Here is a 26580-nt window from a genome sequence, read left to right as displayed (position 1 = left end):
TCTATATTTACAATTCCATTTGTTTGCTTTTTTAAAAAATGCCACATGGCATTTGTCTTTCTCTGACTTATTTCAAAATAACCAAAGCAATCTTGAGAAAAAAGAACAAAGCTGGACGCATAATAATCCAAGATTTCAAGATATACCACAAAGGTATAGCAATCAAAACAGGAAGGTACCGGCACTAAACAGACACATAAATCAACAGAACAGGATAGAGAGCCCAGAAATAAACTCATGCTTATATGGTCAATGAAACTAGGAGAAAGTGGACAGGAATATACAATGGGGAAAAGACAGTCTCTTCAACAAATGGTGTTGGGAAAACTGGACAGCTACATGCAAAAGAATGAAACTGGACCACTTTCTTATAACACACACAAAAATAAACTCAAAATGGATTAAAGCCTAAATGCAAAACCTGAAACTATAAAACTCCTAGAACAAAACATAGGCTGTGATTTTTTGGACATCTGTCTCAGCAGCATTATTCTACAGTGTCCCTAGGTAAGGAAAACAAAAGCAAAAACACACTATTGAGACTATAACATAATAAAAAAAGCTTTTGCACAGCAAAACAAAAAATTCAACTAAAACCCAAAAAATTCAACTAAAAAAAGGGGGCAGGTGGGGTGCATGGGTGGCTCAGTTGGTTCAGTATCGGACTCTTGATTTCAGCTCAAGTCATCATCCCAGGATTGTGGGATCAAGCCCTACATCACACTCCATGCTGAGTGTGGAGCCTGCTTAAGATTCTCTCTCTCCCCCTCTGCCCCTCTCCCCCACCCTCTCTTTCTCTCTCTCTCAAAAAATAAAAATAAAGAAAGATAGGCACAGGACCTCAGAGGCAAGTTTTTAATCCCAGAGGTCATGTTTGACTTTAAGACTCCTCTTCCTCGGTGGTTTCTCTCACTTTTCTCAACAGCCTCTCATCCTCTGAACCAGAAACTTTCTTCTATCTATGTGGCAATCAGGCTTGCCTGCCAGGACTGACACACATACACTTAACAGAATTTGGAAGGGAGGAGAAAGAAAGGGAAAGAATGGCATAATTTCTTTTAAAAGGGTATCTGCAAAAATTGAATCGACATCTTTAGAGTGTACTTTCCAAATGATCACAGGAGTTTTGATAGATAAAAATGAGCCCATAGATGGGGTGCCTTGGTGGCTCAGTCGGTTGAGCGGCCGACTTCGGCTCAGGTCACGATCTCATAGTTTGTGAGTTCGAGCCCCGCGTCGGGCTCTGTGCTGACAGCTCAGAGCCTGGAGCCTGCTTCAGATCCTGTGTCTCCCTCTCTCTCCGCCCCTCCCCTGCTCATGTTCTGTCTCTCTCTGTCTCAAAAATAAATAAAAAAAATAAAAATAAAAAAAAATGAGCCCATAGATAAGAACCAGCTTATCTATTTTTAAAAATTAATAGCACACAAACTGTTGTTAGGCATTATGTTAAAAATCCCACTAGTTTGTTTAGGGGCAGGGGAGAGAGGATGGGGAAGAAACTAGACTCAAAAACCTATTTCCTCATTTAACCAAAACTCTTACTTACCATCACCTACAAAGCCCTAGCAATCTGGCCCCTGGCCACATCTGCAGCCCCACCACCCTCCTTGCTATCCCCTGGCATGCAGAAATCCCCATATCTGAGGATCTTTGCACCCCTATTCCTTCCATCTGGGATACTCTTCCCCCAGATGTTTGCTCCTAACTTCATACTTGTCATGTTCAAATGTCATCCTTTCAGAGAGACCTAAACATCCATCTCACTTAAAATATCAGCTCCTGTCCCTTCACTTTGTTTTATGTTCTACCCTAGCACTTACCACTGCCTGACATTATACATTTCCATTTACTCATATGCTTACTGTGTGCCACCCTATCACAACGTAAACTCCATGCAAGCAGGGACTTTGTCATTTCTGTGCTCTGCTGCATCCCCTGAGAACACTGGAACTCAGTGAGTAGACCTTAACAAATAAGCAAATTAAATACTCATTATCACTCTGTAACCTAAGTAGTATTATCCTCTTTTAACAGAGGAACTGGGGCTCTAAGAGTTCAGGGCATCTCAGTAAGAGAGATGAAAATGAATCCTTGTTTGTTTAAATAATCAGGCCAGAGTTTTGTTTGCTATGCCATTAAGTTATGCAAAGAAAAAAATGGCATAATGCTAACAAACCCAACTGCTAGTTTTTACTCTCATAGTAATCCTCTGAGAGCCTAACAGCTCCCATTACATATCAGGAATAACAAGCTCGTGTTATCCAGTGTGGAACTCAGAGTCAGAGGAAGGTTTTCTGGAACCTAGAAATTACAATCTGGGGAGAGGTCCTATTTAAGAAAAATAATACAAGACCACAGATGCGAAAATAAGCTCAGGGCCTTAAGACAGGCCTCACCAGCGAGAGGCCCTGATGTTTGACCCTAGCTTCTGGGTGTGTCCCTCGTGCACAGGTAAAAGCGTTGGGGCTATCCCGGACCCCGAAGCAGGGATCACAGGTGGTTCCAAAGCTGCTGGCACTGTGGAAAGGCAGGCAGCACCACCCTGGGTTGGTTGTCATCTCTTAAGGAAGCCCCTTTACCTTCCTGCCTCAGTTTCTCCCTTAGAAAGTGGTGTCAATACGCCGGGACAACATTAAAGGTGAATAGAGTCCGTGGCCACGTCTGGGTGGGGGGTGTTTTAAAGGATGCCTAGGGGCTTTGCTGACCTCAAACGTCAGGCACAGTCTGGATCTCTCCCAGAGACTCAGAGGGCCAGTCCGCTTTCTGAGAGGACACACACCGCGCCAGCAGCGGACGCAGTGAAGACCTTCGAGTTCCCAGAGCCCGGCTTTGGTTCAGCTCTGCCAGGAACTAGCTGTGACTTGAGCATATCACAATTTCCACATCTGTCCGCCCTGCTCTCCACCCATCCAAACGCACCCGGGGGAGCCGAGGCTCAGCCATCTACACACCGCTCCTAGTCTACGTAAGGCGTTCCGTTATCGTTTACGGGGTGGGGTCGGTCGTCAGCCCGGGAGTCTCGCAAGGAGGGAGAAAGGGAACACGAGGAAGTGGGGCCCGAAGCTCCAGGGCAGTCTGGAAAGCACGCCGCAGGCCTGCCGCGCGTGGCGGCGGAGGCGGGCAAAGCCGCCTCCAGGCCAGAAGCAGGCGTCCGGCGCGCTCACCTCGCGGCCGTTCACGTAGCCGACCAGCTCCGCCGCGGGGTCCATGCTGGCGGGGTTTGGCCTGGCGGGGCCCGCGGAGGGGCCGCCGGCCCGGCTGCTGGGGCCCACGGGGCAGTCGAACCCAAGGGAGAAAGACCCGGGGAAGACCGACAGTTCCGTGCGCCTCGCGAGGAAAACTCGGCCGATTAACAGGACGCCACGCGAGCGCTCCGCCCGCTGCGAAATCGGTGGCGGGCCCGTCCCCTCCACGCCCGGGCGCTGCGCGACCACGCCCGCCCTCCGCCTCTCAGCACGTGCTGCAGCTCCTGCGGCGTCTCTTTGCTAGTTCTTCGCTGTTAACACATTTTAAGTGGCGTTCCAGCCAGAAGTGAAGTCCGCAACAGTCGGTTTTCTTGTGCCACTGCTCCCGCCACGCTCCCAGCGCGCCTGGTGCAGTTCTAAAGAAACAATCCCAATGCAGCTTTGCAGGAAAGGAACTTAAGGACAAAACGAAGGTTTTGTAACTTTATCTCAGTTTCGGAAATAATTATTCAAGTTTATTTTTAAAATTAAGAGCTCCCTTGATTTGGGGATAGGCTTTTTTTTTTTTTTAAGCTCTATCACTCTTCACAGTTTATCTAGTAAATAACCACAAAGTGTATCTGGTAAATATGAACATCTTGGAAGCTTTTTTTTAAAATGCAACTTGGAAAATACCTAAAAGCGTCAACATAAACTCACCTGTAAGCCTATAATTTAGAATTTACCAGTATAATCTTTACAGTTTTGAAATCTGCCTATAATTCCTTTTAAAAACTCAGAACCAAACTAGGTATTTTCCAGACTTGTTTTCATTTCGTATACCTGGGACACTTTCCCATGTCATTTTATTGATGTGAACGCAAAATTTTCTGAACACTTCCAAAGTTTGTACATAAAAGTGAAGAGTACAACTAGCATCCCCATATAACTCACTGAGCTCTAACAATAGAAGAAGGGTTCAACATTTTGCAATATTCACTTTCTGTGGAGTATTTTAAAGCCATTATTTTATCCCTATGTGCTTTAGTATACATTTTTTAAAAAGACATTTTCTTACTCCAATTGCCATTTTTATACCTAACAAATTATTTCCTTAATATCCTCAAATTTCCCAGTGTCTTCTTACACTTGCTTTCTCTGAATCAAACAAGGGCCATTCAGTGTATTTGTTGTCTCTTCAGTTTGTTTTAATCTAGAACAGACTCCTCCCCCACTCCCCCACTTTTAAAGTGTTAATTTATTTGAGAGAGACAGAGAGAGAGAGAGAGAGAGAGAGAACACAGGGGAGGGGCAGAGAGAGGGGGATACAGAGAATCCAAAGTAGGCTCCACACTATCAATGCAGAGCCTGATGCAGGGCTCAAACTAACTGCAAGATCATGACTTGAGCGGATGTCAGAAACTTAACCTACTGAGCCACCCAGGTGCCCTGCCCCACTCCCCCTTTTTAATGTTATTAACATGTCCATCCAGTCAATTGTCCTATAGAATGAACCACACTTTATAATGGCTGATTGCTTCTTTTGGTGTTATTTGTTCTTCCATCCTACTCATTACCTATACTGTGCCTATGGATCTAGAACCTTGATTAAATTCTAGTTCAGTTATGGGGTGGTGGTGAGGGGGAATAAGAATACTTCATAGGTGGTGCCATCCACTTTACATTGCAACATATCAGGAGGCTTAGGATGTTTGGTTGTCTCATTCTTAATGATGCTAAAATTGATCAGTGGGTTCAGTGTGTTCTCTCTTCGTGAATTTCTCCATCAACATCTCACCTCATGGTTTCACCATCCATTGCTGACCACTGTCTGAAGCAGTTATTTTATTAGGAGGTTGCAAAATAGTAATCATCCTAATTCTAACATTCTTCCACATTCTTCAGCTGCGATTCTTTTGAAGAGAAGAACTATCCCTCTCCACTATGGCTATTGACTATGCACACACAAAATATATCTTTATTACTTTCTCTTACAAATTTTCAGAGCATCCAATGGTTTTTTTTTTTGAGTTATCATTATGAATTTGTGACTTTTTGTAGAATGTGTTTTAATCAGTAATAGTCTTTTACTAATGTTCAGTTTGTCCCATCTTAGGGCAATGGAAACACCTTCAAATTCGAACTCGTGTCGTTTTGATATGGTCACATTCATTTTTAATAATGTCCTTGTTTTTTGGAACAAGACATCCCAGGCTCACCTTGTTTATATTCTGTCCCAGACTTGGAATCAGCCATTTCTCCAAAGACCCCTAGTTTCTCTGATGGGAAATAGTATTTAGAAACCACAATCTAGATGCTAGAAGTACTCATTGTTAGTCAGTTATCACTGTTACTAGATATTTTTAGTGGACAGAGCTAGAAAATATATACTTTTTAAAAGAGTGCAAAAAGCATGAGTTCACACTAATATTTCTAATTAAAATTTAAGATTGCAGAGTTTGATTCTGGAACCAAAGATTCTAAACTTCTGAAAGATTCTGAAATCTAATTGTTTTAATCTGTCCTTAGATGTTTCATAATAGCCACATTGATATTTTAGCAGCAGTGAGACTAGTAAATGAAAGTTTGATTTCATTATAGTTCTTTTTATTCTTAGAGTGTACTCTTAATAAAGATACAAATTCAAAATGCCTTTTGTAAGATTGGGTATCTCTGTCACCAACCTTTTAGTTATTTTCATTCATTTCAGTTGGTTTTTGAGTGATGTTACTTAGGTTGTTTCTTTTTTCCATTTTTGTTATTACAAACCATACCATAGTGAAATTTTAGTATTTTTTCAAGAGAATTTTACTAGTTTCCTAAAAATGAGACTACTTGGTTGTATAATTGTATATAACTACGTAATTTTGCTGGATATTGTCAAAATCTTTTCTATAAAGTTCGTGTCATTTTGCATTCCCTCCCTCAATGTACCACAGGAACTAGCTGAATAATAAAAGGAAGAGGCTGGAATTATTAGAATCTAGAACCTAGGAGACCGAGAGGGTACTGCTCAGCCACTGTTTAATACCTCAGGAGCTAGGAAAGGTCTTCTAGGAGTAGGAACTCAGATCTCAAAGATGGCTCATGGCACAGGTGGCCAGAATACCTCGAGCCTGAGGGAGTCTCCCTGAGAAGCTAGGCCTGAGGCCTGTGAAAAGTCACAGCCCAAGTAGTGTCGGTACCTCCAAGGTGGTATAATGAGGTTGGTATGCTAAACCAACTGGTGTCAAACAAACTGCTGCCCCCGAATGAATCACCATTGCTGAGATAATGCTGAGAGGAAAAACAAGCAAATAAGGAGGAAGAAACAAGTCCTTTTTCCTTCTTTCTGATTTTGTTTCTATCACCCCTTTTTGACAGAAGCTAAAATAAGTCAGCTAGCAAAGAAAAAACGTAATTTGTACAGTTCCAGCATCACTTAGCAAGTTACAAGAGAGGTGGGCTTGGAGGTAAGAGACGACAGCTGGAACATACTAAAAATTGAGTTTTATTCCATGAAAACAAGAATGTTTCAGGATCAACAAATTAGTGAATATAGTTTGTCATATTAATATACCTAAGGAGAATAATCATATACCCATTTTTGTGCTAATTGTTAACCTACTATGTTTTAGCTTCAAATCCATGTCTCACTCCAGTTTGTTAAGGCCAGGTCTTTGCAAACCACATTTTTCCTTTGCCAGGCTCCCTTTCAGCCTCTGGCAATAGGAGATAGAAGCAAACTGTTAAGTATGGAGGAGGAAAAAGTTTGCTGGTTCCTGTTTGCTTCTTGTTCCCATCAGTATCATCACAGAAACGGCGCACCCTGGGCAACAACTGACTTCAGAAGCAACAGATGGCCTCAGTCTGCAACTTTTCCACACTATCAGACCAGTTTGTCACAGTCATTCAGAGAAACAGCACCAACTTGTTGCATACCTTCCCTAGAGTCCTGAAACTCTTCCTTCAAGCCTTTAAGTTTCAATAATTCTATCCTTTTCTCTTTGTTCCCCCAACCCCAAAAGGTACCTCCCCCCTAGTTACTTCCTCTGACACTTCAGTGGTCCCTTTTGCCTTTTCAGTTCTTGTTTAGTTCTCTAGTATAGGGCTAACAATTTATAAAATGATTGTGGTTTCTATCTCTTGGCTGGACCCTAACTCACAATTTCTATCAATTCCAAAAGTCACTTGACAAAAGACTCAACACTCATTTGTGATTTTTAAAGAAAGCACTCAATAAAATAATTGATAAATACTTTAATGTGATTATAAATTATATATAACAAGCTCAAAACCCAGCATCTTACTTAATAGGGTAATATCAGAGGCATTCCCATGAAAATCAGGAAGAAGACAAGGATAATTATTCTCACTACCATTAACATTTTACTTAAGGTGGCAGCCATGCAATTAAACCAAGGAAAGGCATAAGATTTGGAAGGAGAAAAAAAAGAGGTAAAGAGCTTAGTTTTCAGTCTGGAAAATACTATAAACAGAGTTTAGTAATTAACATGCAGAAATAAATAATCAAGGTATATGCAAATAATAATTAGAAGAGAATCAAAGGGAAGATCCTATTTATATTACCAAGAGAAAGACAAAATAACTAGGCATAAATTTATTACGAAATATGTAAAAGCTCTAGGAGGGAAATCTCCAAACTCCCCCTAAAGTCTACAGACCACGGTAGCAGGGAATAAAAAGACACAAAAGAACAGACTATAAGAACAGAAAATTGAGAAATAAATTTAAGTGCACATGAAAATACAACATAAAAAAGAATGGCATTTCAAACCAGTAGTGGAAAACATGGACTAATTTTTTTTTTTTTAACATTTATTATTATTGAGAGACAGAGACAGAGCACAAGCGTGGGAGGGGCAGAGAGAGGGGGAGACACAGAATCCCAACCAGGCTTCAGGCTCTGAGCTGTCAGCACAGAACCCGACGTGGGGCTTGAACCCACGAGCAGTGAGATCACGACCTGAGCCGAAGTCGGATGCTGAACCGACTGAGCCACCCAGGTGCCCTGAAAACATGGACCTTCTAATTAATGGGGGAGTCATTTGGAAAAAGGTAGAAACTGCATTCATATCTCATATAACAGGAAAAAATCCCCATGGATCAGAAATTTGAATGTAAAATCAAAATGAAACCGTGGGTACATGTCTTTATAATCTGGAAGTAGGAGAATTGTTTCTTACTGTGACCAAATTCCACCAGCAATAAAAGTCTCATAGAAGGGAGAAAAAATAGAAAGAAACAATAGGAACAAAAATATAAGACTGGAGACTAACTCTAGGAGGTCCAAAGTCTTCAAGTAATAGTACATGAAAGAGAACAAAGACTGCCGGGTGCCAAGCTCTTAAACACTGTGTAAACCGTTCCTTTAATAAGGCCTCCATTCAAACCACATTGTTGGTGTTATGAGTAAGTTCTGTGAGATTTTATACTCCTACAGCAATTCCTCAAAGTTTGATCCTAGGATAGTCTGCTCTAGAATTATCTGAAATGTTTGTTAAAAATGTAGGTTTCTAAGTCCACCCTTTTAGTTGTCAGATATTATGTAAGCAAGCTTTTCTATCTAGGCAGAATAGAATTTGACTAGTCATTTGAATACACTAAGCTATGTTCACTGATCTCGGATATGAATAGGATTTATTACTTTGTACTACTGGTGTAGTAAGCAATCTTTAAAATAAAGTTATAAGGGGCACCTGGGTGGCTCAGTAAGTTGAGCATCTGACTTTTGATTTCAGCTCAGGTCATGATCCCAGCCAGGGTTGTGGGATTGAGCCCCATGTTGGGCTCTATGCTGAGTGTGGAGTCTGCTTAAGATTTTTTTCTCTTTCTCTCTCTCCCCTTCTGTCCCTCTCCCCAGCTCGTGCTGTCTCTCTAAAAAATAAAATAAAATAAAATAAAATAAAATAAAATAAAATAAAATAAAATAAATAAAATAAAATAAAATAAAAGTTATAAAAACCAAATTTAAAAGAACCTGAAAGGTTAAGCCCCTCAGCCAAGTCATCAGATTACATATAATGGAAATAATTCAGAAATCAACACCTAACAGGTAATTCTGAAAGTATAAGAATGAAGCGTGACAGAAAACTGGCCAGGGCAGAAGGCAACTTTTAAAATCTTCTGTGTGTTCACATGTATTGGATGGTTTAAAAACAAAACAAGATAGCTTGGTAAGCAACAAGATAACCAATGAAAAAATTTTTCACAACACATTTTATTTGGCTAAAAGGTTAACAGCTTTTGCTTAGTTAATGGCTGTTCGGTTGAAAGAGGCTTACACCAACAGGAAGATAAGTTATAGGCTGACCAAAATGATTATAGAAGTTGAACATTACAAAATAGATACTTTATGCACATACATCTAAACATAAGAATGAATAAATTAACACTCATGAAAAGGTGGGGGTAAAAAAAGCTTTCATCATGCATTTCATCTTCTTGATCCTTGTTTTGACTTGTTATGGTTTGAGAATTCAAAAAAACCCCAGATTCCATAAATTCACGTCATCTTCTCATCTTCCTGCAAAGTAGAAAAAAAGGAAGATAAACAATACTAACAACACAAAGCTAATACTTTTGCTGTGAAGCATGGAGAAAAAAATGGCTACATCATATAATTTGGAATACTCTACGATTGTGGGAATTATAAAATAGGGGTTAAGAAAAATTGACTAGCTTAGATTTTACACATTACATACTTTACTATATATTTCTTTTTTATTATTAACTTTGGCATACATAAAAGAGAATATGAAAATGTATAACTTAAAAACAATCAAATAAATGTTGATGTACCTACCACTCAGGTTAAGAACTGAAATGTTACCACACCTCAGAAGCTTCCAGTGTGCCCCTTTCTGATCACATCCCCGTCGTCCCCCAAGAAGTAACCACTGCCCTGAACTGTGTTTATCTCCTGCTTGTTCTTCTTTAGTTAACTTGTTTTTTTTCAACACCTTTATTCATTTCCAAGTCTCTCCTTCACTGAAACATTAAACAGTCTTATTTTATATTCTGTATCTAATCCTGCTATCAGTTGCTTCTGCTGGCACCTTGTTCCCTTGCATGTGTAGGGTTTACTATGAGGTAACTGCTCATTTCCCTCAGAACTTTATCTGTGGAAAATTTGTTGATGACTGAGATGAAGGAGAGCCCTAGAAAATATTTATATTTGCTTCTGACAGACAAAGGGGGCACTACAAGTCATTGACTAATACTAAATCCTCAGCTTGAGGTTTTCTGTGACTTCCAGATACTGTGATTTCCAGCTGCAATGCAGGAGAGTTTGATTTTGGTTACAAATTCTCAGAAGATTTTTTTTCTCCTCAGCTCAGTACCAGAGTTATTTCCTGGGGCTTAAAAAAGCTGGTGGTAAGGTTGTTTTTAGTTTGCTCTCCTACTGAGAGTAGCTTAACTTTATTGAAGGTGATCTACTATTAGACTCTTCATTTTAACTAAACCTGAGGATATGCCTTCTGTCCTCAGCCCCATAAGGCTATGTGAATCCAACACTTAGGTTCACTTAATTAGAGAAATGCCTTTGGGCAAAAGCCAGTTTCAGAGTCCACCTACCTCTCTGGGTTCCTGCTCTCATTTAGTTTCTGATATGAACTTTCTTTTCTTCTAGCTAACAGATTTGTTCAAGGGTTTTGTTTGTTTTGTTTTTTTAATATTTTACCTAGTAATTTTATTTTTAGGTTGACCATGCACCTGGTTGGTCACATTATAAGAAGTAGGGTTGTATTTATTCTTTACATTATATATATGTTTTTTAGATAAGATGTACATGCACGGGTCCAAATTACAAAGTATAAATGGTAGATATAAAGTAGGTCTCTTTCTCTCCTTTGTACTCCTCTCCAGAGCCAATGATACCACTGCCTTAGGTAATTAGATAGAATTTAATAATTCTTTCAAAAGAGTTACCTATTCTAAATATAGCAAAATGCTGTAATGAAATAGTATTCTATTTTAATTTAGATGTACTGGGCATACAGATTATTTGGTTAATGGTTTAGCTGGTAAGTGTTTTAAAAGCAAATATCACAATAAACATTTAGTATAAATACTAAGAATGATGACAACCCAGCTGCCTTTTATTTTCTTTTTGGATTGGGCATGGCATCCAGCAGGTATATATCACAGCTTCTGATAGGCTCCCAGTGAGGACAGATCCTGAATGAAACTGCTTCAATGTATTATGGAGTGATCATCATAAGCATTGAGGACAGGCGAGGCAGAAGTTATCAGGAAGGTAATACAAATACATTTTTTAAAGTCTTTATCTTTTAAGTCCCAAAGCATTGAATAAGTGAGGAGATAGAAAATCTAAGCAATGTAGGGGTAAATCTTAACGAATATACATCAAACGAATATACTTCAAACTCTATACTCTGATAATAGAGAATACATATTCTTTTTCAAGTACTCACAGCACAGTTACAAAAGCAAATCCAATACCACATTATGAAAAACATATACCATGACCAAGTGAGATTTATTCCAGGAATGCAAGTTTGGTTCAATATTAGAAAACCTATTATCATACACCATGTTAATAAATCTAAGGAAATAAAGCATACTATTTTTTCATAGATACTGAAAAAGTCCTTGACACAATGCAACACTCACCCATGACTAAAACATTCAGTAGACATTGAGGGACATTTTCTTAATATCATAAATTATATATATATATATATATATATATATATATATATATATACACACCTTCATCCTAAAGCTATTATCTCATTTAATGGAGAGACAACAGAGGTATTTCTTTTTTTTTTTTTTTTTTCAACGTTTATTTATTTTTGGGACAGAGAGAGACAGAGCATGAATGGGGGAGGGGCAGAGAGAGAGAGGGAGACACAGAATTGGAAACAGGCTCCAGGCTCTGAGCCATCAGCCCAGAGCCTGACGCGGGGCTCGAACTCACGGACCGCGAGATCGTGACCTGGCTGAAGTCGGACGCTTAACCGACTGCGCCACCCAGGCGCCCCAACAGAGGTATTTCCACTCAAGTCAGGAACAAGCAAGAATGCCCACTATTCCTGTTACTATGTCAAACTATACTTGAGGTATTAGCCAATGCCATTAAATAAGAGAAATCAATCAGAGGCATATGAATGGGTAAAGAAGTAAAATTAACTCTATTCTCAGATGATTTCATAGTACTCCTCAAGTATTCCTCTTCCACTGAGTTTTACTTGAGAGAATCAATGGGATACAGAATAAAGGAAATTTAGTTAAGTAGCAAGTTATAAACTTACACAGAATTCAACACCTTTCATACTCACAAACAATAAATACTGAGCATGATTATATATGTCTAAGTTATATGTCCATTTATAATAGCAACAAAGAAGACTACCTACAAATCAACTTAACAAGAAATGTGTAAAACCTGTATGAGGAACATTTTTAAACACTTCTAAAGGTTATACAAGAAGACTTGAATAAATAGAAAAGACATCTGTTCTTACACAGCACAACTCAATAGAAAGATTGAGTTCTCCCTAAATTAAGGTAAAAATTCAATGCAATCCCAATAAAAATACCAGCAAGCCAGACCAATCGTTTTTAACTCAGGACAATTTTGCTCCCTAGGTGACATTTTGCAACATGTAGAAATATTTTTGATTAATTTAAATGGACGGGTACTACTGACATTTACTGGGTGGAAGGCAGGGATACTGCTAAATATCTTACAGTACACAGAACAGCCTCCCACAACAAAGAAATATCTAGCTCAAAATGTCAATAGTGCTGAGGTTGAGAAACCCTGAGCTTGCCAAGCAAATACTAAAGTCTAAAGTTCTATGTAAAAATAAGCATGTAATAACACCCAAGGAAACAATGAAAAACTATGAGAAGGCAGTAGCCTTACCAGACATTAAAACATCATATAAAGCCTCTATAGTAGACAGGTAGATCACTGCAGTAGAATAAAAAGTCCAGCATTAAGCCCCCATCAAATACATACAGAAATTTAAAATGTGACATGTTTGACATCTCAAATCTTTAGGGATAAGGATGTATTTTTTAATAAATGAATGGTGCCAGTACAGACGGGTAGCCTTCAGAAAAAAGACAAAATTAGATCCATATCTTACATCTCATGCTAGAAAACAAATTCTAAATGGACTAGGGTTTTATGTAAGAAATGAAACAATATAAATACTAGAAGAAAATATGGATGAATTCCCCTTTAATCATGGTAGAGGGAAAGACTTTCTAACTATGACTTAAAATTCAAAAAGAATGAAAGAAAAGATTGACAAAAATGACTACATAAAAATTTAAAATGTTTACATGATTAAAAATATAAAGTAAAAAAATAAATGATAAACTAAAAAAAAATACTGGCTACACATACCACAAGGGCTAATATCCCTAATACATAAAGAATTCTTAATAACTGAGGGACAAAAGACCAGAAACACAATGAAAAAACAAAAAAGTTACGAACAGACTAAAAGATTATATAATGACCCCCAAGCATGAGAAAAGCATTTAAATTCACTTACAGAGAAAGGCAAATAAAACGACACCAAGATACCATTTCTCGCTTATCAGAGTGGCAAAAATTTTTAAATATGACAATATATTACATATGATTACAATGTGGGGCAACAGTGCCATAGGCTGCAGCTGGTAATGCAAATTGGTACTAGCTTCTGGAAGGAAGTGTGGCAAGACCTAACAAAACTACATGTGTTCATTTTTCACCCCTGCAATCCCACTTTTAGGAATTTACCTTGAAGATATACTTCCAACAATATGAAAAGATATATGCACAGATTATTCAATGTAGTATTACTTATAATGGCAAAATATTGAAAACAACCTAAATGTGCTATAAAGGAATGTTACTGCATGACTATAGTATATCTATACACAATTAAGTATTATACAGTTGTAAAAAAAGGATAAGGAAAATCTCTACAAATTGACAGGGAATGATTTTCAGAATACACTGTTAAATGAAAAACAGCAAAGCCCAACAGAGTAGCTATAGTATGCTACCTTTATGTAAGAAAAAGGGGAATATAAATGGATCTATATTTCTTTAGGAAGGATAAGCCAGAAACTAAAGAAACTGGTTACCCCTAGGAGGAGGTATATAGAAAAAATAGGATAGAAAGAGAGGGTAATGGGAATAGGGTAGATGAGATAAAGTAGTTGACATTCTCTGCGTATACCATTTTTTTCTCTCTTTTTTTATATCCATTCATTTATTCTGGTTTATACTCAACCACCTGAGCCACCAAGGCACACTTCTGCATACACATTTTGAATAGCTTTGATTTGTATAAACCAAATATTTCACATACCTCAAGGTAAACAACAAAACCTACCAAGAAACAGAAGAAAATGGAATACCAACAATAACAAATGTACCTAAATAAATTACAAGTGAATAACATAACTACTTTGGAAAGGTGTTATGGTAAGGAAAAGAACTAAACCATGACAAAAAGAACCAAATCTAAGTGTTATAATCTAGTTAGTAAATATGTTTCTCACAGGGATAGGAGTCAGCAATTCTGAAACTACTTTATGTGTATGCTACAAATGAAAAAATAAGGAAATGTATTATAGATAATGAAAGCCATGCTTCTTGCTGATGAAGAAATCATGAATAAGCAAAGCTAAAATGAACCCTGTGGTGTTGAACTGGAATCAGAGATAACAATATAAACTCATTGTTTTTACTACATATACAAATAGAAAAATATGAAAGTGTGTATACGTAGGGATTAGCATACATACATACATTTCCTAGCTCTGTCTGCTGAGAGGGCCTAACAGCAATGACCCCTGTGGTAACCAGCCTCTAAGATCCCTCCCAACACACTCATAATGATGTTCATGCCCTTGGGTTAACTCCCTCTCTTTAAGGAACTGTGACTCGCATTTAACCAATATGGCAAAGGTGATGGGATGTCTCACTTCTAAGATGACATTTCACCATATAATACTCTGTTTGCTAAAGGATTTGCTCTACAGACTCTAGTTAGTTTTGAAATAAGGAACCATTTTGGGAGGCCATTTGGCAAGGAGCTGAGAGTGGCCTCTAGGAGTTGAGGACAGCCTCCAGCCAGCAGCATGAAGCTGGGGCCCTCTGTCCCATAACTACAAGGAAATAAATTTTGCCAACAATCTGTGTGACCTTGAAAGCAGATTCTCCCACAGTGGAGCTTCCAGATGAGAACCATCTTGGAAAACATCTTAATTACAGCTTTGTGAGACATTAAGTAGAGCACCCAATTAAGCCAGTCCAGCTTCCTGGTCCACAGAAACTGAGAGTAATAAATGTATGTTGTTTTAGGCTACTAGGTTTATGGTAACACTGTTATGCAGTAATATAGCCAACTAATGCAACACAATATAAACATTAAAAGTACCCAGTGCCCAGATCATGGTTTCTACATTTATTTATTTTTGGGACAGAGAGAGACAGAGCATGAACAGGGGAGGGGCAGAGAGAGAGGGAGACACAGAATCGGAGACAGGCTCCAGGCTCTGAGCCATCAGCCCAGAGCCTGACGCGGGGCTCGAACTCACGGGCCGCGAGATCGTGACCTGGCTGAAGTCGGACGCTTAACCGACTGCGCCACCCAGGCGCCCCAGATCATGGTTTCTAAATAAAATTCTTCAATCAAAGGAAACAGGATCTTTGAAAACGTGTCTGATTTGGGAGTTGGGGTAGGAAAAACACTAAGATGACCCTCGAACATCTTGTGTCAGAAAGGAAGGAAGCGCTCAAAATATAGTATGGTCTTGTTAAAAGAACACAGAAGGAAGCCACCATAAAGGAAATCCTAATAGCCAAGCTGGAATTATCTGAGCAATAAAATAACTATTGATAGTATTAGATTTTAACTTACAGAATAAGCATCCATGAGTCAACAGTGATATAAATAAATGAGAGAGAAAGAACAGCTTTTCCTTACAGAATTCCAATAAATGTAGAAGGAAAGAGGGAGACAGAAAACCACTATTAGGAAGAAATAGAACTGTTGTAGGCAAGATCCATCAATGGATGCTAAAATTAGTGGGTGAAAGTTTGAGGAAAAACAGGATGCACAGATTCAAAGCAACTTCTCCAATGTTCATCACCGACAAAGGAAAAGATAGTAACTTTATAGTGGAAAAAAAAAAAAAAAAAACCCAGCAGACACCTCCTCAATCAAGTGATCAAGGTTAACAATACGGAGACAAACTGACACGATGAACCCCCTTCATATGATGCAATGAGGACACACCATTTCTGCAGAATTCTTGCCCAAAATGCAAAACTGCATTGTAATCATGAGAAAACAAAAGACAAACCAAACTAAGGGATATTCTACAAAATAACTGACCACTAGTCTTCAAATTGTCAAAGTCATAAAAGGAAAAGGAAGGAATAAGGAACTGTCATAGGCTGGAGGAGGCTAAGGAAAAACAACAACTATATGCAAGGTAAGATCCTGGATTCTAAAACAGCAAAGGATGATAATGGACAACTATCGTTTACAGTTGACAATAATGTGCCAATGCTAATTTTCTAATTTAGATCATTGTACTGTGTTAAAATTAAGCAAAGCTGGGTGAGGAAGCTCTATGCTATTTTTATAACTCTTTGATAAACCTAAAATTAGTTCAAAATAAAAAAGTGTAACTTGCAACTCAGTAACAAAAAAGATAACCCAATTGAAAAAAAGGGAGAAAGATCTGAATACATTTTTCTTTGAAGAAGATATACAAATGGCCAATAAACACATGAAAAGATGCTCAACATCATTATTCATTAGAGAAATACAAATCAAAACTATTATATGCCACTACTTTACACTCATTATTATGGTTAGAATCATCAAAAAACAAATAACAAGTGTGCAGGCAAGGAAATTGAGAAATCAGAATCCTCATACATCGCTGGTGATAATGTGAATAAAATGGTGCAGCAGCTTTGCAAAACAGTCAGCAGTCTTCAAATGATTAAACAGAGTTATCATATGAGCCAGGAATTCCATAACTAGGCATATACCCAAGAGAAACCAAAACATATGTAGACACAAAAACTTGCAAATGATCTTTATAGCAAGATTATTGATAATAACCAAAAGATGGAAACAAACAAATGTCTATCAAGAGACAAGTGAATAAATAAAATGTGTTATTATCTATATGATAGATTATTATTCAGTCCTAGAAAGAAATGAAATACTGATACATGCTATGACAATGGATAAAACCTGAAAACATTATGCCAAATGTAAGAAGCCAGTCACAAAGACCACATATTATGATTCCACTCATATGAAACATTCATAAGAGGGAAATCTACTGAGATAGGAAGTAGGTGAATGGTCACCTAGGGCTGGGGGGTATGGGAATATTGGGTAATGGCATGGGGTTTCTTTTTGAGATGAAGAAATGTTCTAAAATTGTGGTAATGGTATGCATATCTGTGAATATACTAAAAAAACACTTAAGTATATACTTTTTTTAAAGTTTATTTATTTCGAGAAAGAGAGGGAGAGCGCACATGAGCATTGGGGAGGGGCAGAGAGAGAGGGAGAGAGAGAACACCAAGCAGGCTCTGTGCTATCAACACAAAGCCAGACATGGGGCTGGATCCCACAAACCATGAGATCAAGAGGCAGACGCTTAACCAAGTGAGCCACCCAGGTAGCCCTGAAGTATACACTTTAAATGTTGATATGGATGGTGTGTGAAATATAACTCGATAAAGTAGTTTTATTTAAAAAACGCTTTGATCCTTTATTTCACTTTTGTTTCTCTTCTACCATAACTCCTTTGTATTGCTACCATGTGCTGGTTGTCTTAAAATACCTGTCAGAACCATCAACAGTTTTCATTTATAAAAGAAGCAAACACTGAAACAATGAAAAGGACAAGAACATTTAAGACTACTTTTCTCTTTTTGAAAATATGATCCCAAATATGATCAGGTTCTGCAAAACAAGCTACTTCATTTACCCTTCTTTTTTTTTTTAATTTTTTTTAACGTTTATTTATTTTTGAGACAGAGAGAGACAGAGCATGAACGGGGGAGGGTCAGAGAGAGGGAGACACAGAATCGGAAACAGGCTCCAGGCTCCAAGCTGTCAGCATAGAGCCCGACGCGGGGCTCGAACTCACAGACCGCGAGATCGTGACCTGAGCCGAAGTCGGCCGCTCAACCGACTGAGCCACCCAGGGGCCCCTTCATTTACCCTTTTAAAAAAAATGAGGGGCGCCTGGATGGTTCAGTTGGTTAAGTGTCAGACTTGATTTTGGCTCAGGTCATGATCTCACAGTTTGTTGAGTTTGAGCCCCACATCGGGCTCTGTGCTGAGAGCGCAGAGTCTGCTTGGGATTCTCTCTCCCTCTCTCTCTGCCCCTCCCCTGTTCATTCTCTCTCTCTCTCCAAAATAAACAAACATTTAAAAAAAAAAATTTTAGGGGCGCCTGGGTGGTGCAGTCGGTTAAGCGTCCGACTTCAGCCAGGTCACGATCTCGCAGTCCGTGAGTTCGAGCCCCGCGTCAGGCTCTGGGCTGATGGCTCGGAGCCTGGAGCCTGCTTCCGATTCTGTGTCTCCCTCTCTCTCTGCCCCTCCCCCGTTCATGCTCTGTCTCTCTCTGTCCCAAAAATAAATAAAAAACGTTGAAAAAAAAAATTTAAAAAAAAAATTTAAGTGAGATTTTCAATAAAATACACGTACAAGGCATCTGGACATTTTTTGAGATAATTAAGGGAATTTGAATAGGGATTGGTAATTAGATGACAGTAAGAGATTGTTGATAATTCATATTGATAATTGATGTGATCATGGTTTTCTAGTTTTGTTAAGAAGTTTGTTAAGAAGTTCCTTTTTTTAAGAGAGATATATATAGAAGTGCTTTTGGAATAAATGACCCAATATTAGGGATTTGCTTTAAAAATACTATAACAGGGGTGCCTGGGTGTCTCAGTTGGTTAAGCATCCAACTTCAGCTCAGGCTCAGCCATGATCTCATGGCTTGAGCCCTACATTTGGCTCTGTGCTGACAGCTCAGAGCCTGGAGCCTGCTTTGGATTCTGTGTCTTCCTCTCTCTGCCCCAACTTGTGCTCACTCGTTCTCCCTCTCTCTCAAAAACAAATAAAAACATTAAAAAAAAAATACTACAACAAAAAAGGACAGACGAAATAAATAAGGCAAAATATTGATAACTATTGAAGCTGAGTAATGTATAAATAGGAGGAGTACTTGTTCTCTTTGTTGGGGAAATTTGATATTTAAAAAATTTTTTTTAACGTTTATTTATTTTTGAGACAGAGAGAGACAGAGCATGAACGGGGGAGGGTCAGAGAAAGGGAGACACAGAATCTGAACAGGCTCCAGGGTCTGAGCTATCAATACAGAGCCTGACGCGGGGCTCAAACTCACGGACTGTGAGATCATGACCTGAGCTGAAGTCGGATGCTTTACTGACTGAGCCACCCAGGCACCCCAGAAACTTGATATTTTTAAAAAGAAAGAAGACTATTAGTCTTTAAGGCCAAAGAACAAATAAAGCCACTTTCAATTTTTCTAGGGAACAAGGTAGAAAACTAATGAAGATAACAGACATGGAAATAGTGCTATGCAAATCATAGACAGCAGTTTTTTACAAAGCCTGTTCAAAGAATAAAAGAAGATATTTCTTCAAATCTCATCTAGATCATTACTGTGGTTGTTATATATCAAAAATCTACTGATATTCAGAAGTGTTCAAATACAATTCAGGCAGGAATTTCTTTTAAAGCATATATTTTATATTATCATACTGAAATCACTTTAATATCACTGAAATACTTACCTTTTGAGATTTGGCTCTTTTAAATAGAGAGGAGTACACCTTCTTCTTCGGCTTGGTAGCTCTAAAGATGGATTTTCTGACTTATTTTCAGCGTTAGCAGTGTTATTTGAAATAAAACTGGTATTTGTCAAGTCCTGCAGTGTTCTACCACCTGAAAAGAATATTATTTTCACTATAAGCATAGAGAGAGAGTTACGGGATATCTCCCATATAGAAATAGATATGGGATATTTGTGGTTTGCAAATAGCTGACAGCAAATTTTTAAACTTAACAATTACTAAGTTGTAATTTTAAATATTATAATAGTAGCACTGAAATTATTTATAAATCAGGTGTTTTTTCCAGCAATGAGAGGAAAAGAGATTTAATATTTTAAACAAAGTATCAAACTATATTTTATCCTGAAGCCACATATAGGCTGATAAAAATTTTTCACAAGTCACAAGTCTTTTTTTTTTTTTTTTTAAATTTTTTTTTTCAAAGTTTATTTATTTTTTTTGGGACAGAGAGAGACAGAGCATGAACGGGGGAGGGGCAGAGAGAGAGGGAGACACAGAATCGGAAACAGGCTCCAGGCTCCGAGCCATCAGCCCAGAGCTACAAGTCACAAGTCTTGATTCACAGAATCATACAAATTACTACACATTCATTCAACATTTGTTATCAATTGTTTACTCTGTGAAAGGCACCACGAGGAATATAGAGATGAAAGATGACTCACCAGTCCTCTATAATGGCCTGCAACTCAAACTTTTGCACTTCATCTGCTTCAATATTCCTTCTACCTGGAATAGCTTTATACACCAAAATCCTGGTGTTCTCAAACTTTAGAAGATATCTGCACCCCCATGTTCAGAGAGGCATTATTTACAATAGCCAAGATATGTCCATTGATGGATGAATGGATAAAGAAGTTGGGTGTGTGCATGTATGTGTGTGCATACACACACACACACACACACACACACACAAATATATAGAACATATATATACACGCTATGAATATTTTTCACCCATAAAAAATGAGGAAATCCTACCATTTGAAACAATACCAAAAAAAAAAAAATACAGAAGGATCTTGAAGGCATTATGCTAAGTGAAATAAGTCACACACACAAAACAAATACTGTATATTGTTTCTATAGATCAGCTACACAGTTAAATATTATTTTAAACTCCATAAAAATATCAGGACATACTTTATTGGTTAAATGAAAAAAGAAAATACACTTTTAAAACTTGATCACTTCAGCTTTTGACCTACCTATTTCTGATTTTTGTGTTCTCTGGTTGACTTTGAATTTCATCCCTTTAATCTTCTCATGTACATCATCTGTTACTTGAAAGATTGGTGAGCTCTCCAGGACAAAACTTTCTTTTATTATCAGATTTTTACTAGAAGAAATACTTAGAGGTACTGAATCCCCAGGAACACTGTTAAAGGAAGAATCTTGTATGTTAGGTGAATATACCTGAGACAAAGATTCAAATGCCTTTGTGTAAAAGTCTGGCTTCATTTTGACAACTTTCTCATTTTCCAAAATTTTTTCCTCATTAGCCTGTTCAGATTCAACTGATATTCCCCGATCAGTGTCAGATATTACCTGCATTACTTCATGGTTATCTGAAGAAGGATAGATGAAGATCTTCCTTTTCTTTGATTTAGATGCCGTTTTGTTAACTTTTCTAACCTGGCACTCTCCTTCTTTTATCACTTTCACAAAGGGAATGTTTTTCTTTTTTTCATTCAGAGTTGTAGTTCTTTCCTTTGGATTCTGCTGCTTACCAGGATCAGAATCTGCTTCATTAGTAATAGATTTTAAACCTGATTCTGAGACAGATGTCTGTAAAGAATCTGCTAACTGCAAAATAGATTTTTTACCTTTGGCCAAAATCGTTGTCTTTCCTGAAGATTCTTTCCCATGCTTTTTAACTAGTTTGTAAAGATTTGAAATTTGATCACAGTTTTCCTTTTCATGGCTATCAATTTCCATAGAGTACCCACTGATAATACCTTGGCATTCAAGTATTTGTTTAGATTTATTTACTTGAAAATCCAGACCATTTATATAGCTTTCTTGATCATGCACATCTTTATCATTATCCCCATATATGGGGCACCTTTCAGAAATTATTTCTGTCTTCTGATTTACTTTCTGTCTAAGTTTCTTATTTATTTTTGATTCATTCTGTTGAGCAGGTCGCATATCAGTGACATGCTTTTTCAAATCCAACACATTCTGTGTCTCATAATCATACAAATTTCCATTATTTTGTGTGGAAAGATAAGCTGTTTGTAATTCACTTGTGACTTCTAGGTTTTCATAAATAGTTTCTTTATCTGTTTGGGATACGGAAAAGAAGTTACCTTCTTCTGGGTCATGCACGCCTTTTTTTTTTAACTCATTTACTCGGTTCATTTCTAAAATTATTTCTGTCTTCCGATTTACTTTCTGTCTGAGCCTCTTACTTATTTTTGATTCATTTTGCTTTGCAAGTGGCATATCGGTAACATGTTTTTTCACCCCCAAAATGTTTTGAGTCTCATGACATAGGTTCCTATTACCTTCAGTGGAAGGATCAGCTATCTGAAATTCATTTAAGTCTTCTGGGTTTTCAGGGATGGTTTCTTTTTCCTTTTGGGTTAGAGAAAGTAAGTTATCTTTTTCTGGGTCATGTATGTCTTTGTCATTATTCTCATATACTTGGTTGATTTCAGAAATTATTTCTGTCTTCCGACACACCTTTTGCCTAAGTTTCTTATCTATTTTTGATTCATTTTGACAAGTAGGTTGCATATCATGGATATGCTTTTTCACTCCTAGAACATTTTGAGTCTCATAATCGTATAGTTTTCTACTATCTTTGGTAGAAAGGGCAGGTGTTTGGAACTCACTTGGGTCTTTTAGATTTTCAGGGATGATTTCTTTATCTTTCTGGGTTAGGAAGAAAGAATTACCCTTTTCTGGGCAATACACATTTTTGCCATTATCTAAATGATTCATTTCAGAAATTATTTCTGTCTTCCGATTTACTTTCTGCCTGAGATTCTTATTAACTTTTGATTCATTTTGCTGAACAGGGTACACATTAGTGATCTGCTTTTGCATATCCAACACATTTTGGATCTCACAATCATACAGGTTTCCATTATCAATGGTGGAAACAGCAGGTTTTTGAAACTCATCTGAAACTTCTAGGTTTCCAGACATGGTTTCTTTATCCTCTTGGGTTTGGAAGGAAAAGTTACCTTTTTCTGGGCCATACACATCTTTACCACTATCCCCATATACTTGGTTTGATTCAGAAATTATTTCTGTCCTCCGATTTACTTTCTGCCTAAGCTTCTCATTTATTTTTGATTGATGTTGCTGAGTAGGTTGCTTATCAGTGACATGCTTTCTCAAATACGACATATTCTGGGTCTTATAATCACATAAACTTCCATTATCTTTGGTGGAAAGATCGGCTGTTTGAAATTCACTTGTGACTTCTAGGTTTTCAGAAGTGGTTTCATTACTTTTTTGGTTTGGGAATAAGTTACCTTTTTCTAACTTATGAATCACAAATGTCTGTCTAGAAGCTTTACTTTTATGATAAGCTACAGAACTCTGACCCATATCAAATTTACTCTCCTGCTGGAATTTATCTGAACTTTGGGAGAAAGAGTTGGTTTCCTCTTGTTCATTTGTTACATGTATTCTCTTCTTTTTTTTATTATGCTGTATACTTTCCCTGTCATCTTGATCAAAGCCATTATGAAGGGTTACTTCCTTCAGTATGTTCAACTGAGTCAGCTGCTCAGCACTGAAAATAAAATTTGGATCTTCTGAATTCCCTTTGCCATCCACGACAACTGATTTTTTTTCTGGTCCATTTTCAATCTTTTCCTCAATATCAATATCTGAACTATTTTTAAATTGTCTCTTAGATCTTTCTCTCTTTTTTTCGGAACTTGAATCTTTCACTTTTCTGAAAGTTTTTATTTCACAATCATTTGATTTTTTATCACTTCTATTTTTAGCGCCTGTTGAAACTGTAACAATTTTGCTTACTTCACCAGCAGTTAAATCCATGTCAGCATCATATACAGTTTTCTGCAACTGATAGTCATCACTACCCTGAAATGGATTCATGTACTCTGCAGCTGGTTCACTTGTAGACTCAGATGAGTCAGGAAGGCACTGTATGTTTCTCTGCATTTTGATATTTGTTTCATTAGTACAATCATTTATCTCATGCCAATTAAATTCTCGACTTGAAATCTGTTGTTGACCTAAATCCATCACATGAAGACTGTCAGTAGAAGGATTATTTGATTCCCAAGATGATACACGTTTTTTCCTTTCAGTTATATTACTAGGAGATGGTTTCTCCTTTCTGTGGCTGATTGACTGGGCATTTCTAATCTCACTCATTAGAGAATTCTTGGAACTTTGGTCTGAGTGGAAATGATTTTCTATAAAATAAGAGGAAAGAAAATTCAGAAATAAGTAATGGCAAGGAATTTGTTATTTTAAACAAATTAGATTAAATATCAAACTGTTTCACAGAGAGGATTTCTGACAATATGTTCTGTTCAGATACTATAAAGAATCTACACTAATGAAAATAAAGTAGAAATGATCAGAGTATTCACAAGTCATTACATTTGTATCTATGGAAAATATATACTTAGAATTCACTCTATCTTGGCCCCAATAGTACTGGGGAATATAGCTGATAACAGAGCCATTAGCATGTATTTCTAAAATGGGAGGAGGCCAGCAAATGAACCCAAAAAAAAGTGATAACTCTGATAAGGATTACTATCAAAAGGCTATCAGCAGGCAGCTAATATTTATATAAATATTTATGTGAAAATTTATGTGTGTGTGTATATATATACACACACACACACACACACACACACACATCAATTTTTATAAAGGAAAAACAATTCTAAGTTCTAAATGAAATATACCTATGGTTCTATAATCCAATCTGTAAATCTATGACAAATACATAAGCCAGACTCCACTGAAGGATTATTATTTTAGAAATAACCACATAAATAAAACATAAGTGTCATCATTTTCTCTGGCTCAACCATTTTCCAGGCCCAAGTTTTTGTTTTGACTATGATCTTGAAAAAGTCACTAAATCTATCTAGACCTACAGTTTTATTGTCTATGAAAAGGAGAGATGAAACTAAATAAATATATGGTATCTTTCAATTCATAAGCTAATAAGATACCAAGAAAAGCTCTTCAGGATGATTCATTTCTAAATATTGCTTGCAGAATAACAGTATTAGGCCACTGTGGATCTGACATTTGTCAGCATGTTTCCTTAAAAATTAAATTTTTCACCAGCAGTTTTAAATGGTAGAAGTTAGCATATCTATAACATAAGAGGGTCCAACTTATTAACTGCATATACACCTTGGGCCTCAAGAAAAAAAATCTGATGAATGTAACTTTTTAATACTGATATTCAAAATTAATACTGATATTCATCTTTGGGAAGCATAGCAATAGAAGAAATATGTCTGAATCATCGAAACCACACATATGATGATTATTTTCTTTAAGAAATAACAATTCCAAGTTATACTGACTTGATAAAGATTGTCTTGTTGATACTGAAAAGGGAATATCAGGTGATGTCTTTGCTATAATATTGTCATCATATTGTATTTTCTCTTTATCATCATCATCATCATCATCATCATCATTTGAAGTTAATGGAACCCTAAAGGCAAGTGGAAATGAATGAAGAATTTTGTATTTTATAAACATTATTTAGAAAATTACATGGATAGTTCTTTTTTATATTCTATTTATTTAAGATCCAACCATAAACCCACTCTGGTATCTCTCTGTGTTCAATGAAGACAACTATAGGTAGGAAAGAGATAGTTTCTAATAGTATAGAACAGGAATGTTTCTTACTCCCAGAGCCCCAGCGGCCTCAAAAAGAAATAATTGATATAATCACTGGTTGGCCATTTAGGATAATACTAATTAAATGAATAAAGTTCAGACATACTTACAAATACTCAATCATACGTAATATTTGTTTTCTTACAATTAATTTTATGGAATACCCAACCCAAAACTCTTTCTCTAGTTTCAAAGAAGTACAATTATATGTAAAGTTATGTGTGAACTAAAGTTAGCTATGTTTCCAAAAGGCATCCATGTAAACTAGAGCCATATTCCTAGAGTAGTTAGTTAAATGTAGTTGGGGGTGGAGGGAAGACAGTAACCTACAGAAATAATTTGATAAACTGACCTTGAGTTCAAAGAATGAGGATTAATATCCTCCAACAATAAAGACTTTGCCTTGAATGCCAAACAAATCACAGATATTTAAAAATTATTGACAATAATAAGAATAAATATTGACAAATATTTGTTAAAAATTTAAAAGCAACAAATAGAATAGCCATTGGGAAGTAATTTCTATGCCACTTGAAAAAACAAGTCAACAAAAATAAACAGAGAGGAGAGAGGTTCTGCTTCTGGTAATGGCTGAATAGCTATTTTTAAGTCAACTCTATCAAACATAATGACTATAAATTCTGG

General features: G+C 37.1%; 1 protein-coding gene and 1 pseudogene across 5 annotated transcripts in view; both read right to left on the bottom strand.

Moving 5' to 3' along the window:
• Positions 1-2558, bottom strand: part of LOC122479512 — an 83979-nt pseudogene extending 81421 nt beyond the window's left edge.
• A 6807-nt stretch (positions 2559-9365) lies between these two features.
• Positions 9366-26580, bottom strand: part of SGO2 (shugoshin 2) — a 77216-nt gene continuing 60001 nt past the window's right edge. For all 5 annotated transcript variants that reach the window (XM_043577425.1, XM_043577420.1, XM_043577423.1 and 2 more), the window contains exons 6-9: positions 25611-25744; positions 21276-24470; positions 20011-20161; positions 9366-9690 (exon numbers count right to left, since the gene is read on the bottom strand). In XM_043577425.1, coding sequence (XP_043433360.1) covers positions 9675-9690; positions 20011-20161; positions 21276-24470; positions 25611-25744 — 3496 coding nt within the window. In that variant the 3' untranslated portion in view covers positions 9366-9674. The remainder of the gene's footprint in view (positions 9691-20010; positions 20162-21275; positions 24471-25610; positions 25745-26580) is intronic.

The sequence above is a fragment of the Prionailurus bengalensis genome, chromosome C1 (genome assembly GCF_016509475.1).
Source record: "Prionailurus bengalensis isolate Pbe53 chromosome C1, Fcat_Pben_1.1_paternal_pri, whole genome shotgun sequence".
Classification (NCBI taxonomy): domain Eukaryota; kingdom Metazoa; phylum Chordata; class Mammalia; order Carnivora; family Felidae; genus Prionailurus; species Prionailurus bengalensis.
Note: the sequence above shows the minus strand (reverse complement) of the source record. Positions and strands in the feature narration are given on the sequence as shown.